Here is a 14,613-nt window from a genome sequence, read left to right on the forward strand (position 1 = left end):
CTCAGTAAAAGGCACATGACAGCCCGCTTGGAGTTTGCCAAAAGGCACCTAAAGGACTCTCAGACCATGAGAAACAAGGTTCTCTGGTCTGATGAAACCAAGATTGAACTCTTTGGCCTGAATACCAAGGGTCACGTCTGGAGGAAACCTAGCACCATCCCTACAGTAAATCATGGTGGTGGCAGCATCATGCTGTGGGTTCACATTCCAACAGGACAACGACCCTAAGCACACAGTCAAGACAACACAGGAGTGGCTTCGGGACAAGTCTCTGAATGTCCTTGAGTGGCCCAGCCAGAGCCCGGACTTAAACCCTCTGGAGAGACCTGACAATAGCTGTGCAGCAATGCTCCCCATCCAACCTGACAGAGTTTGAGAGGATCTGCAGAGAAGAATGGGAGAAACTCCCCAAATACAGGTGTGCCAAGCTTTTAGCGTCATACCCAAGAAGACTCGAGGCTGTAATCGCTGCCAATGGTGCTTCAACAAAGTACTAAGTAAAGGGTCTGAATACTTATGTAAATCTGATATTTCAGTTTTTGTACAAATAAATAAATACTGTTTTTGCTCTGTCATTATGGGGAATTGGATGAGGGGGGAAAAAACTATTCAATCCATTTTAGAATAAGGCTGTAATGTAACAAAATGTGGAAAAAGTCGAGGGGTCTGAATACTGTCCGAATGCACTGTATATATATGTAATATTTTACTTATTTTTCCACAAAAGTCGTGCACTGGGCCTTTAATAGTGCTGTATTATATTAGTGGACCGATATAGCGTCTGTAGCGCGGCCAATTTTTTTATTTTCACCCCCCACAATAAAAACAATAACGAGGCTGTATGCGGGGAGTCCCAGTACCGAGTCAATGTGCAGGTGAGACTCTAAAGCGAGATTTGACATTTAAATAAGTTAATAAATGTAAATGTGAACATTAATTAATGCCACCACTTCAGACTACTCTGATGTTGTTTCTTGCATTGTACCCAATGATTTATCAAAACTTACTTGATAGGTCGATGTCCTCATTGTGGTTTTACAGACATGTTTAATTAGTTTTATGTACACACTTTATTAGAATATTTATGAAATGCACATTGTTATATTTGGTAACACTTGCTTATTTTCCCTCGACTCCAACCCCATTTGATACATTGAACGTATGTGGGTGGATCAATGTCTACATAAGTTTGCAAATTATAAACACTCACAAAAGCTCTGAGGAAGGCCTTGAGGCCGATATGTAAAGCTTAATAAAGAGCAGTGATACTATCAAGAGCAGTGATACTATCAAGAGCAGTGATCCTATCAAGAGCAGTGATACAATCAAGAGCAGTGATACTATCAAGAGCAGTGATACTATCAAGAGCAGTGTGCAGGTTTCTTCTGTTTTCTCATCCTATTCAGCTGTTACCCTGCACCTGCAACAAAGATAGCTCAGATGTGCGAGTGCCTTTTGAACATTTAAATAAGTTATTCTGGCTGCAATACATACACACAATCACACACAGGTGTTTTCTCTGTGTGTGTGTGTCCCTGTCAGGTGTGTGTGTGTGGTGGAGAAGTTCCTGTGTGTGAACCTGGAGGACCAGATTGTGGATCTGCAGCGCTACATGAAGGAGGAGCTGCTGCCTTCTGGAGGAGACTTGCTCTAACAGGAACACTACTGTATACCAGTACTACTGTTGTCGATGGGAGATACACTGGTACTACACTCTTAGAACAAATAGTTCCGAAAGAGTTCTTCGGCTGTCCCCATAGGAGACCCTTTTTGGTTCCTGGTAGAACTATTTTGGGTTCCATGTAGAACCCTCTGTGTAAAAGGTTCTACATGGAACTCAAAAGGGTTCTACCTGGAACCAAAAGGGTTCTACCTGGAACCAAAAAGGGTTTTTCAAAGGGTTATCCTATGGGGACAGCCAAAGAACCCTTTTATGTTCTAGATAGCACCTTTTTTTAAAAAGAGTGTACTGTTGTCAATGGGAGATACACTGAAACACTGTCCAGTATGACCTCAGCTTCACTAACTGTAGGATATGGCGTAGGAGGAAGTTGCCCCAAGATGCTGATGATTTTAGAGAGGTTAAGATTATCCTAGATCTGTGCCTATGGGTCTGAGAGAGTGAGGCGTACTACTATAGGATTTACCATAACACTAAAGTCAATGGGAGATACTGTAGTATTCTCTATGGAAATATTTCAGTTTGGATGAGAACATAAAAGTAATTTTGATGTGTTTAAAATATCCCGACCAAGACTGAGGACAATGTAAATTAATATTATGTTATTCACAGTTACAATTCAAAATGTTCAATAAATATGATAGAAATTAAAATATTTTTTCTAGTTTATGCCAACAACAGAATGAGAAAGTTACTTTACATTTATTCTAAATTGTATTCCATAAAACCGTCTAATCAAGTTTGCCCAAAGCCCAGAGACAGCTTCTAAGGGTTTAACATGAGCCTTTTGCCTTAATCTGGCACATCCACATATGTGTTAATTACTGTCCATATTCCTTGACAAATAAACACAGAAAATTAACAGAATTTTTTGTGAGCTGCTGGGGACTGAATGACGCATGGTGGTATTGTAGTCTTGAAGGTGAGGATCATGGTTATTGTAGTCCTGTTGAGGGCGAGGATAATGGTTACTGTAGTCACTGTCGGGGAAAGGAGAGGTGGATGATGGTTATTGTTGTCAGTGCCAGGGAGAGGAGTGTGTTGAGGGGTAGTGTGTGTCCGGTGTTGCATAAGTGTGTGTCGCAGCAGTGCTTGGTCATCACGTAGATGGTTGTGTTGGAGAAGATCTCCACACTGGTCACCAGCTCACACTCCTTCACCTTGACACAGCCCAGCAACTTAACGTCCAACACATCACCTACAGAAACACACACACCGTTAACACACATACACACTGTCAACACACTAATACGCTCCACTTCACATTCCTCTGCCAAAAACCCACAAAACCCAGCACCGTAATGTCCCACACACAGCCCCCCCACACACACAGAAAACACTCACACACAGCACCCCCCGGCCATGTCTATGCATGTGACCCACCTGCCTTCCCTCGGCCAGTGTAGCACCTCTCCCCGATGTTGCAGTTGGTTTTGGTGGTGTAGCAGGCGTCCCAGAAGCCCAGGTCACAGCGGAAACACTGCAGAGGTCCCTCCTCCTCCCGTTGCTCCTCCTCCTGATCGTCCTCATCTGGGACCACAGGGTTTTATCATGTACAGTACACTCTCAGACAGGGACATAATCGCTACAAGTCATGAGTGCTATATTGATTTATTGATTGAATTGATTTGATAATTTAAAGTCGAAGGCTGCTCCTGACGGAGACAACATTACATACATAAACAATTATTTGAGAATAAAAACAATAAAGATTGAAGGTTTATTTCTATTGTGGTCCTCTTTGGTAAATAATATGAAAGGTGGGCAAGATCGCATTGTACACACTGTACACTCAATGCAGTTTAAAAAACATTAACAACAGTACTTAATTACAAATATTTACAACATAATCAACAGTACTGAGGTATCCTTACACAGGTCACTTCTTGAAAATAAAAATACCCCTAATCAAACAACAACTCAAGGTGATGCCTTAAAGCTGTTCTCTGACGACAAAGATTTTATGTACAGTGAGTGGTAATTTGTTCCACAGTACTGCAATAGACAAGAGTGGAATAGAGGAATACGTTTTTCCCGATGAAGCTCTTGAATCTACAGGGAATAAAGTTGGTAGCGCTCCCTCTGGTGGAATACTGGTGGGTGTCACCAATGCGCTTAAAATAATTACATTGGTACTGTAAATTTGGGAAAGAGTTATGTAAAATGTTTGATGACTTGGGTGACTTGTTTCACTTGAGCAACTCTTGAGCCATTTCAGTTCATCAAAGAGACAGGGTTGAACATGAGTACGGAACGGGAGCTTGAGAATAATCCTGACTATTTTATTCTCAATGGTGTAAAGTACTTAAGTAAAAATACTTGAAATTACTACTTAAGTAGTTTTTTGGGGTATCTGTACTTTACTATTTATATTTATGACAACTTTTACTTCACTAAATTCCTAAAGAAAAGTATGTACTTTTTGCTCCATACATTTTCCCTGACACCCAAAAGTACTTGTTACATTTTGAATGCTTAGCAGGACAGGAAAATTGTCTAATTCACAAACTTATCAAGAGAACATCCCTGGTCATCCCTACTGCCTCTGATCTGGTGGACTCACTAAACACATGCTTCGTTTGTAAATTATGTCTGAGTGTTGGAGTGTGCCCCTGGCTATCCGTACATTTTAAAAAAACAAGAAAATGGTGCTGTCTTGTTTGCTTAATATAAGGAATTTGAAATTATTCATACTTTTACTTTTGATACTTAAGTATATTTTAGCAATTACATGTACTTTTGATACTTAAGTATATTTAAAACCAAATACTTTTAGACTTTTACTCAAGTAGTATTTTACTGGGTGACTTTCACTTTTACTTGAGTCATTTTCTATTAAGGTATTTTTACTTTTACTCAAGTATGACAGTTGGGTGCTTTTTCTACCACTGCTTATTCTGAGAGGTTTCTGAAGCTTATTCTTGAGGCACACACATAATCAATGATATAATCAAAATGACACTGCACAGGGGTCCCTGCCAGTGTCTGCAGTATTTTCCTATCAAGAAAACGTTATTTCCAAGTCAGAAACGTTACTTTTTGGTTAACCTTGGTGAGAGCTTTTAAGGCCATACTCTCACCTGATCGGTCACTATCTTACTCACAACCAAGGTAGTTCACGGCATCTTTGGCTGTAACCACTGTGTCTATCGTAGACTACAGAAGACTATGTCTCTAGTAGAATACAGAAGACTGTGTCTATAGTAGACTACAGAAGACTGTGTCTATAGTAGAATACAGAAGACTGTGTCTATAGTAGAATACAGAAGACTGTCTATAGTAGAATACAGAAGACTGTGTCTATAGTAGACTACAGAAGACTGTGTCTATAGTAGAATACAGAAGACTGTGTCTATAGTAGAATACAGAAGACTGTGTCTATAGTAGAATACAGAAGACTGTGTCTATAGTAGAATACAGAAGACTGTGTCTATAGTAGAATACAGAAGACTGTGTCTATAGTAGAATACAGAAGACTGTGTCTATAGTAGAATACAGAAGACTGTGTCTATAGTAGACTACAGAAGACTGTGTCTATAGTGTGCCAAGATGTTACAGTAAGAGGGGAAACTAAAGTAGTTTAGTCAGATCATTTTCTTAGGTAGCTGTATCTTGTGTTCATCTGCCAGCAGCATACCACACTGCATCCCACTGCTGAAAAGCATTAATGGTGGATGAGGTAAGTTTGTAAAGCACTTTGAGCACCTAGGTGGAAATTAGGTTTAGGTGGTAAGTCTAACCCTATGTACACTTTAGGGTTAGACTTACTGCTTAAAGCTAGTCCAGTTAAAATGTTGCTCCATTACCACCTGCCATGGCCATCCACCCCTGGTGGGAGCAGCTCCTAGTGCTAATCCAAACCCTGAGTTTCAGTGATGTTCCTAATCTCTGGTCATCAGCCCCTCTCATCCTGTTAGCTTGTTAGCCCCTGCTAGCTCAGGTGAACACTAATTGGCTAGAGGATTGGGGTTGCACAAACTCACCAACTGGAACTAGCAAGTATTTCATCCAGTGTTTGCTTTATCACTGTGTTGGAACAAAGACCTGCATGCACACACCAGGACTACAGTTGACCTAACGATTACTATATGGACTACAATAGCTACCTAAAACTAATTCCAGTAATCATCCCAAACCAGAGGAGGCTGGTGGGGGGAGCTATAGGAGGATTGGCTCATTGTGATGTCTGGAATGGAATAAATGGAACGGTATCAAACACATCAAACATGAAAACCACGTTTGACTCTGTTCCATTCATTCTATTCCTCCTATTGCTCATCCCACCAGCCTCCTCTGTCCCAAACATAGAGTCACCCAACCCAACCTCAACTTAACTCTCTTCCAGTAATTATCTTCTCTTCCAGTAATCATCCCAAACATAGTCACCCAACCCAGGAGAGTAATTGCAGGACTGGTGAAGGTGTTTAAAGACATGAAAGCCCCATCCTCTTCAATCAGAACAATCCCAGTATTTGTATAAAACTGATACTGACGTATTTGTATAATACTGATATAATTATGTTCGTAGTGAATATGTTCATGGATGCTCTGTGTAGCTACAATGTCATGTTTATTATGTTCTTATTGACGTGTTATGTATGCTTTATGAACACACATTTAAATAATATATATCTTAAATGTGCTGTAGCAGTTTGGAGTTGGTGTTAAACAACATAATTCTATGATTCTAACATTGCAATTTTATGTTCACCACATTCTGTATGAAAAACTTCACATCCCATACCTAAACTATAGCCTACCTAAATACTATGACCCAGATCAGAGAAGGGCCAATTTATCTCAATTTACCTGCAGAAGCTGTTAACATCGCCAGGGCAAAAACACAGAGCATCAATCCCCTCATTTCAGAAATAAATCCTTAAAACTATCCAGAGAAGGGCCAGTTGAGACCACAAAACAAGGAGTGTCCTTGAGGAAGTCAATGAGCTCCATATTGACAGTAGGAGCAGGCACCCCTGTAGCAAGAATTGGATTAAGACGCATTATACCTGTTTATTCTCACAGACCAATCACTGTTGTTGTCAGAGGCCGCACTGCGCAGTGGGCCAGCCATCCGGAGCAGAGACGTAAAGATATAGGCTCTCTATAAGCTGTCTATATATATATGGCTCTGATCCGGAGCATGTTATTGCAGTGGTGGAAAAAGTACCCAATTGTCATACATGAGTAAAAGTAAAGATACCTTAATAGAAAATGACTCGAGTAAAAGTGAAAGTCACCCAGTAAAATACTACTTGAGTAAAAGTCTAAAAGTATTTAGTTTTAAATATACTTTAGTATCAAAAGTAAATGTAATTGCTAAAATATACTTAAGTATCAAAAGTAAAAGTATAAATAATTAAAAATTCCTTATATTAAGCAAACCAGACGGCATGATTTTCTTGTTTTTTTAATTTACAGATAGTCAGGGCAAACTGGTAAATAGTAAAGTAAAGTACAGATACCCCAAAACACTATTTAAGAAGTACTTCAAAGTATTTTGTCCCACCCTGACTTATGGGACTCTTGTATGTTGAGTCAGGGTGTGGAGATCTATGTCATTATTTCTATGTTCACATTCTAGTTATTGTATTTCTATGTTTGGCCGGGTGTGATTCCCAATCAGAGGCAGCTGTCGCTCGTTGTCTCTGATTGGGGATCATACTTAAGTTGTCTGGTTGCAATCATTAGCTGTGGGATCTTGTTCCGTGTTAGAGGCTTGTATTGTGTTTAGCCTTAGGACTTCACGTTTCGTTGGTTTGTTGTTTTGTTGTGGTGTTTATCAGTAAATAAACATGTATGCCTTTCACGCTGCGCATTGGTCTGACCCGTCCTTAAACGAACGTGACAGAAGATCCCACCAAACACGGACCAAGCAGCGTGCCCAGGAGCAAACACCCTGGACACAGGTGGGGAAGATTTGGTCTTGGGAGGAGATATTTGCGGGGAAAGGACCCTGGGTGAAGGTGGAAGCCCAGGCAGGAGAGGAGCAACGGCAACACAGAAGGCGCCGGCCGAGGAGGAAGCCCGAGAGGCAGCCCCAATAATTATTTTTGGGGGGGCTAAAGGAGTGGTCTGTTTGGGGGGGGCTAAAGGAGTGGTCTGTTTGGGGGGGGCTAAAGGAGTGGTCTGTTTGGGGGGGGGGTAAAGGGGTGGTCGGGGAGCGAGAGAGAAGAGCCCCGACCACTGCACCCGGTGGGTTTCCAGGTTGAGTCCCTACGACCATGGGAACAAGAGTGGGAACAGTTTTATACTGAGGAGTCCACCACATTAGGGTAAGAGAGGAGGCCACCACATTACGGGGGCTGATAGCGAGAATAGAGCGGGAGAGCTCCATTCAAGAGGAGGCACTGCAGGAGGCTCGTAGGGAGAAGGAGGAAGTAGATGCACGGAGAGAGGAGCTGGTCAGGCAACATAAGGAGCGTGGGTTAATTGAGGAACCCATGTATGCGGAGATACGCACTGTATCGCCAGTGCGCATACACAGCCCAGTGCGTTCTGTGCCAGCGCCCCGCACGTGTCGTGCGAAAGTGGGCATCCAGCCAGGACGGGTTGTGCCAGCTGTACACTCCAGACCTCCAGTACGCCTCCAAGGTCCAGTATATCCTGCTCCGGTTCTACACACTGTGTCACCAGTGCGCCTCACCAGTCCTGTACGGCCCGTACCTGCTCCTCGCACCAAACCAGTGGTGCGTGTATCCAGCCCGGTACGCCCCGTACCTGCTCCCCGCACCAAGCCAGTGGTGTGTGTCCCCAGTCCGCCCTGGCCCATTCCTGCTCCTCGCACCAGACCAGTGGTGCGTGTTCCCAGTCCGGCCCGGCCCGTTCCTGTTCCTCGCACCAAGCCAGTGGTGCGTGTCACCAGCCCGGTACGACCCGTACCTGCTCCCCGCACCAAGCCAGTGGTGTGTGTCCCCAGTCCGGCCCGGCCCGTTCCTGTTCCTCACACCAGACAAGTGGTGCGTGTTCCCAGTCCGGCCCGGCCCGTTCCTGTTCCTCGCACCAGGCCAGTGGTGCGTGTTCCCAGTCCGGTATGGCCCGTGCCTGCTCCCCGCACCAAGCTAGTGGTGTGTGTCCCCAGTCCGGCCCGGCCCGTTCCTGCTCCTCGCACCAGACCAGTGGTGCGTGTTCCCAGTCCGGCCCGGCCTGTTCCTGTTCCTCGCACCAGAATTGGAACGAATTGCAAAAATCTCTGAAGCTGGAGACTCTTATCTCCCTCACTAACTTTAAGCATCAGTTGTCAGAGCACCTTACCGATCACTGCACCTGTACACAGCCCATCTGAAATTAGCCCACCCAACTACCTCATCCCTATATTGTTATTCAACCAGCAACTATCAGGAAACACTGATAACAGTGTTAGTTTCATCAGCTGTTGCACAAAATGATACAAAACACATCAAAAACTGAATGTTGACTGCACTGGGCCTTTAGCAAAGGCTTCCAAACTGGCAGTGACTAAAGTAAGTAAGGTACATAGCTTGGGCTTTGTCGAGTAAGGCTTAATTATGTATTTAGATTGTAGTTAGGTATTGTAGGTAGGCATCGTGGGCTGTTGTGGGTAGTTATTGTAGGTTAGCATTGTATTCGGCGGTGCCGGGTGTAGCACGAAGCTAGCTAGCTAGCCGTTTTTCAAACAAAGTCAACACAGTAGCCATTGCTAGCTAGCCAACACGACCAGCTAACTGTACTGTAGCAGCTAAATACAATATATTTGTGCTAGCTAGCCAACGTTTAATTATTGCTGCGTTATGAAAGGAACTAGACACGGACACGAATTATCTGTTTAGTGTGTTAACACACTATTGGTAGTTTGTTGTAACCAAGTATTGGTGCTAAACTGTGTGTTATTGGATGCTAGCATGCTAGTTAGCTATGGCGTCATAGTTAGCTAGCTGAACAAAGTAAGTTGAGTCTATTCCTTGAAACATTGAACCGCTGTAGTTCACAACAATTCTAATTTCTAAAGTGGAAGTTGGGAGAGTTTTTATTCGGGTGGTTCAGTGAAACAATTATAGTTTCTGAGGTGGAAGTTTTGGTGAGGGAGGCCCTACTCTCTCCTTTCCCAGATGTTTAGTTCATTTCATTCCGACCTCCTCTGCATTATTGTAGCCATTTGCTACAGCCTGTCAACTATGCCTCTGCCTATCCCTGTTCTCTCCTCTCCGCACAGGCTACACAAACGCCTCACACCGCGTGGCTGCTGCCTCTCTAACCTGGTGGTCCCTGCACGCACCCCACACCTGGAGTTCCAGGTCTCAGGGCAGCCTCTGGAACTGCCGTTCTGCTGCCAACAAGGCTGACTTCATCCCAGCCTATGCTAACCTCCAGTCCCTCGACTTCCTGGCGCTGACGGAAACATGGATTACCACTGAAAACATTGCTACTCCTACTGCTCTCTCCTCGTCTGACCATGTGTTCTCGCATACCCGAGAGCATCTGGTCAGAGGGGTGGTGGCACAGGAATCCTCATCTCTCCCAAGTGGACATTCTCAATTTTTCCCCTAACCCATCTGTCTATCTCCTCATTTGAATTCCATGCTGTCACAGTCACTAGCCCATTTAAGCTTAATATCCTTGTCATCTATCGCCCTCCAGGTTCCCTTGGAGAGTTCATCAATGAGCTTGACGCCTTGATAAGTTCCTTTCCTGAGGATGGCTCACCCCTCACAGTTTTGGGGGATTTCAACCTCCCCTACGTCTACATTTGACTCATTTCTCTCTGCCTCCTTCTTTCCACTCCTCTCCTCTTTTGACCTCACCCTCTCACCGTCCCCCTACTCACAAGGCAGGCAATACGCTTGACCTCATCTTTACTAGATGCTGCTCTTCTACTAATCTCACTGCAACTCCCCTCCATGTCTCCGACCACTACTTTGTATCCTTTTCTCTCTCGCTCTCCTCCAACACTACTCACTCTGCCCCTACACAGATGGTAATGCGCCGCCGCAACCTTCGCTCTCTCTCTCCCACTACTCTCTCCTCTTCCATCCTATCGTCTCTTCCCTCTGCTCAATCCTTCTCCCTCCAATCTCCTGAATCTGCCTCCTCAATCCTCCTCTCCTCCCTTTCTGCATCCTTTGACTCTCTGTGTCCCCTATCCTCCCGGCCGGCTCGGTCCTCCCCTCCAGCTCCGTGGCTTGATGACTCATTGCGAGCTCACAGAACAGAGCTCCGGGCAGCGGAGCGGAAATGGAAGAAAACTAAACTCCCTGCCGACCTGGCATCTTTTCACTCCCTCCTCTCTACATTTTCTTCATCTGTTTCTGCTGCTAAGGCCACTTTCTACCACTCTAAATTCCAAGCATCTGCCTCTAACCCTAGGAAGCTCTTTGCCACATTCTCCTCCCTGCTGAATCCTCCCCCCCTCCTCTCTCTCTGTGGATGACTTCGTCAACCACTTTGAAAAGAAGGTTGACGACATCCGATCCTCGTTTGTTAAGTCTAATGACACTGCTGGTCCTGCTCACACTGCCCCTACCCTATGCTTTGACTTCTTTCTCCCCTCTCTCTCCAGATAAAATCCTGCGACTTGTGACTGCAGGCCGCCCAACAACCTGCCCGCTTGACCCCATCCCCTCCTCTCTTCTCCAGACCATCTCCGGTGACCTTCTCCCCTACCTCACCTCGCTGATCAACTCATCCTTGACCGCTGGCTATGTCCCTTCCGTCTTCAAGAGAGCGAGAGTTGCACCCTTCTCACAAAACCAACACTCGATCCCACTGATGTCAACAACTACAGACCAGTATCCCTTCTTTCTTTTCTTTCCAAAACTATTGAGCGTGCCGTCTTTAGCCAACTCTCTTGCTATCTCTCTCAGAATGACCTTCTTGATCCAAACCAGTCAGGTTTCAGGACTGGTCATTCAACTGAGACTGCTCTTCTCTGTGTCACGGAGGCTCTCCGCACTGCTAAAGCTAACTCTCTCTCCTCTGCTCTTGTCCTTCTAGACCTGTCTGCTGCCTTTGATACTGTGAACCATCAGATCCTCCTCTCCACCCTCTCCGAGCTGGGCATCTCCGGCGCGGCTCACTCCTGGATTGCGTCCTACCTGACCGGTCGCTCCTACCAAGTGGCGTGGCGAGAAGCTGTCTCCGCACCACGTGCTCTCACCACTGGTGTCCCCCAGGGCTCAGTTCTAGGCCCTCTCCTATTCTCCCTATACACCAAGTCACTTGGCTCTGTCATATCCTCACATGGCCTCTCCTATCATTGCTACGCTGACGATACACAACTAATCTTCTCCTTTCCCCCTTCTGATAACCAGGTGGCGAATCGCATCTCTGCATGTCTGGCAGACATATCAGTATGGATGACGGATCACCACCTCAAGCTGAACCCTGGCAAGACGGAGCTGCTCTTCCTCCCGGGGAAGGGACTGCCCGTTCCATGATCTCGCCATCACGGTTGACAACTCCGTTGTGTCCTCCTCCCAGAGTGCGAAGAGCCTTGGCGTGACCCTGGACAACACCCTGTCGTTCTCCGCTAACATCAAGGCGGTGACCCGATCCTGCAGGTTCATGCTCTACAACATTCGGAGAGTACAACCCTGCCTTACACAGGAAGCGGCACAGGTCCTAATCCAGGCACTTGTCATCTCCCGTCTGGATTACTGCAACTCGCTGTTGGCTGGGCTCCCTGCCTGTGCCATTAAACCCCTACAGCTCATCCAGAATGCCGCAGCCCGTCTGGTGTTCAACCTTCCCAAGTTCTCTCACGTCACCCCGCTCCTCCGCACACTCCACTGGCTTCCAGTTGAAGCTCGCATCTGTTACAAGACCATGGTGCTTGCCTATGGAGCTGTGAGGGGATCGGCACCTCTGTACCTTCAGGCTCTGATCAGTCCCTACACCCAAACGAGGGCATTGCGTTCATCCACCTCTGGCCTGCTGGCTCCCCTTCCTCTGCGGAAGCATAGTTCCCGCTCAGCCCAGTCAAAACTGTTCGCTGCTCTGGCACCCCAATGGTGGAACAAGCTCCCTCACGACGCCAGGACAGCGGAGTCACTCACCACCTTCCGGAGACATTTGAAACCCCACCTCTTTAAGGAATACCTGGGATAGGATAAAGTAATCCTTCTACCCCCCCTCCCAAAAAAAAACAAACAAAAATAAATAAAATATAAATATAAAAACACATATTGTAAAGTGGTTATACCACTGGCTATAGGGTGAATGCACCAATTTGTAAGTCGCTCTGGATAAGAGCGTCTGCTAAATGACGTAAATGTAAATGTTATTTATTTTGCTCTTTTGCACCCCAGTATCTCTATTTGCACATAATCTCTTGCACATCTAGCATTCCAGTGTTAATACTATTGTAATTATTTTGCACTATAGCCTATTTATTGCCTTACCTCCATAACTTGCTACATTTGCACACACTGTATATATATTTTCTGTTGTATTTTTGACTTTATGTTTTTTACCCCATATGTAACTCTGTGTTGTTTTTATCGCACTGCTTTGCTTTATCTTGGCCAGGTCGCAGTTGTAAATGAGAACTTGTTCTCAACTGGCTTACCTGGTTAAATAAAGGTGAAATAAAATAAAAAATAAAAACCAGGCCAGTGGTGCGTGTTCCCAGTCCGGTACGGCCCGTGCCTGCTCCCCGCACCAAGCTAGTGGTGAGTGTTGCCAGTCCGGCCTGGCCCGTTCCTGCTCCTCGCACCAGACCAGTGGTGCGTGTTCCTAGTCCGGTCCGGCCCGTGCCTGCTCCTCGCACCAGACCAGTGGTGCGTGTGTCCAGTCCGGCACGGCCCGTGCCCGTTCCACCGGTGCCTGGTCCGGCACCGGTCAGCTGCTCCACTCCGGAGCCAGAGCAGTCCACTCCACCAGTGCCTGATCCAGCTCCGGTCGGTTGCTCCACTCCGGAGCCAGAGCAGTCCGCTCCACCGGTGCCCAGTCCAGCTCCGGTCAGCGGCTCCATTCCGGAGCCAGAGCAGTCCGTTCCACCGGGGTCGAGTCCAGCTCCGGTCAGCAGCAGCTCCACTCCGGAACCAGAGCAGTCCGCTCCACCGGTGCACAGTCCAGCTCCGGTCAGCAGCTCCACTCCGGAGCCAGAGTAGTCCGCTTCACCGGTGCCCAGTCCAGCTCCGGTCAGCGGCTCCAGTCTAGACCCAGACGTCAGCCCCTCTCCAGGTTCGGGGTCTCCCACACCAGGGCCCAGACAGGGCTTGGTGCATCGTGGGAGGAAGGAGAGGGGAAGCAGCGCACCGAGGTCCAGACCAGACCAGGGGCGCAACGGGGAGGCTGAGAGAATGTGGTCGTCACGCCCGGAGCCGGATCCGCCTCCGAGGCGGAATGCCCACCCGGACCCTACCCTGTTATGTCAGGTTTGTGCGGTCGGAGTCCGCACCTTTGGGGGGGGGTACTGTCACACCCTGACTTATGGGACTCTTGTATGTTGAGTCAGGGTGTGGAGATCTATGTCATTATTTCTATGTTCACATTCTAGTTATTGTATTTCTATGTTTGGCCGGGTGTGATTCCCAATCAGAGGCAGCTGTCGCTCGTTGTCTCTGATTGGGGATCATACTTAAGTTGTCTGGTTGCAATCATTAGCTGTGGGATCTTGTTCCGTGTTAGAGGCTTGTATTGTGTTTAGCCTTAGGACTTCACGTTTCGTTGGTTTGTTGTTTTGTTGTGGTGTTTATCAGTAAATAAACATGTATGCCTTTCACGCTGCGCCTTGGTCTGACCCGTCCTTAAACGAACGTGACATATTTTTACTTAAGTACTTTACACTACTGTGTTATTGTAAAGCTAAGACATTTAATTAACCAATCGGCTCAGACAAAGAACTGTCTGTAACTAGTCTGGGCTGGATTTTGAGTAGTTACTACTATTCACTAGCTCATGAAAATATCTGTACTTCCCCCCATATTAAACTAACACATTAGCATCATCAGAGAGAATGTATTTTGGGAAAC

The 14,613-nt window shown here is 46.1% G+C and overlaps 1 protein-coding gene across 1 annotated transcript; it reads right to left on the bottom strand.

The window, feature by feature from the left end:
- Positions 1-1,912: 1,912 nt before the first annotated feature.
- On the bottom strand, positions 1,913-6,775 carry LOC121542419 (sperm acrosome membrane-associated protein 4-like). The gene is made up of 3 exons (XM_041851815.2): positions 6,491-6,775; positions 3,065-3,211; positions 1,913-2,879 (listed from the first exon to the last, which is right to left on the bottom strand). The coding sequence occupies exons 1-3, from the start codon at positions 6,543-6,545 to the stop codon at positions 2,659-2,661; spliced, it is 423 nt and encodes a 140-aa protein (XP_041707749.1). The 5' UTR covers positions 6,546-6,775; the 3' UTR covers positions 1,913-2,658.
- Between the last annotated feature and the right edge of the window lie 7,838 nt (positions 6,776-14,613).

Source organism: Coregonus clupeaformis, chromosome 17 (genome assembly GCF_020615455.1).
Source record: "Coregonus clupeaformis isolate EN_2021a chromosome 17, ASM2061545v1, whole genome shotgun sequence".
NCBI classification, from domain to species: domain Eukaryota; kingdom Metazoa; phylum Chordata; class Actinopteri; order Salmoniformes; family Salmonidae; genus Coregonus; species Coregonus clupeaformis.

Bases quoted from the DNA above. Each gene is read 5' to 3' on its own strand.
- LOC121542419 (XM_041851815.2), bottom strand. From the start codon at position 6,545: ATGAGGGGATTGATGCTCTGTGTTTTTGCCCTGGCGATGTTAACAGCT. The intron at 3,212-6,490 runs GTAAATTGAGAT...CTGTGGTCCCAG, and splicing joins GATGTTAACAGCTTCTGCAG to ATGAGGACGATCAGGAGGAG. The intron at 2,880-3,064 runs GTGGGTCACATG...GTGTTTCTGTAG, and splicing joins CACTGGCCGAGGGAAGGCAG to GTGATGTGTTGGACGTTAAG.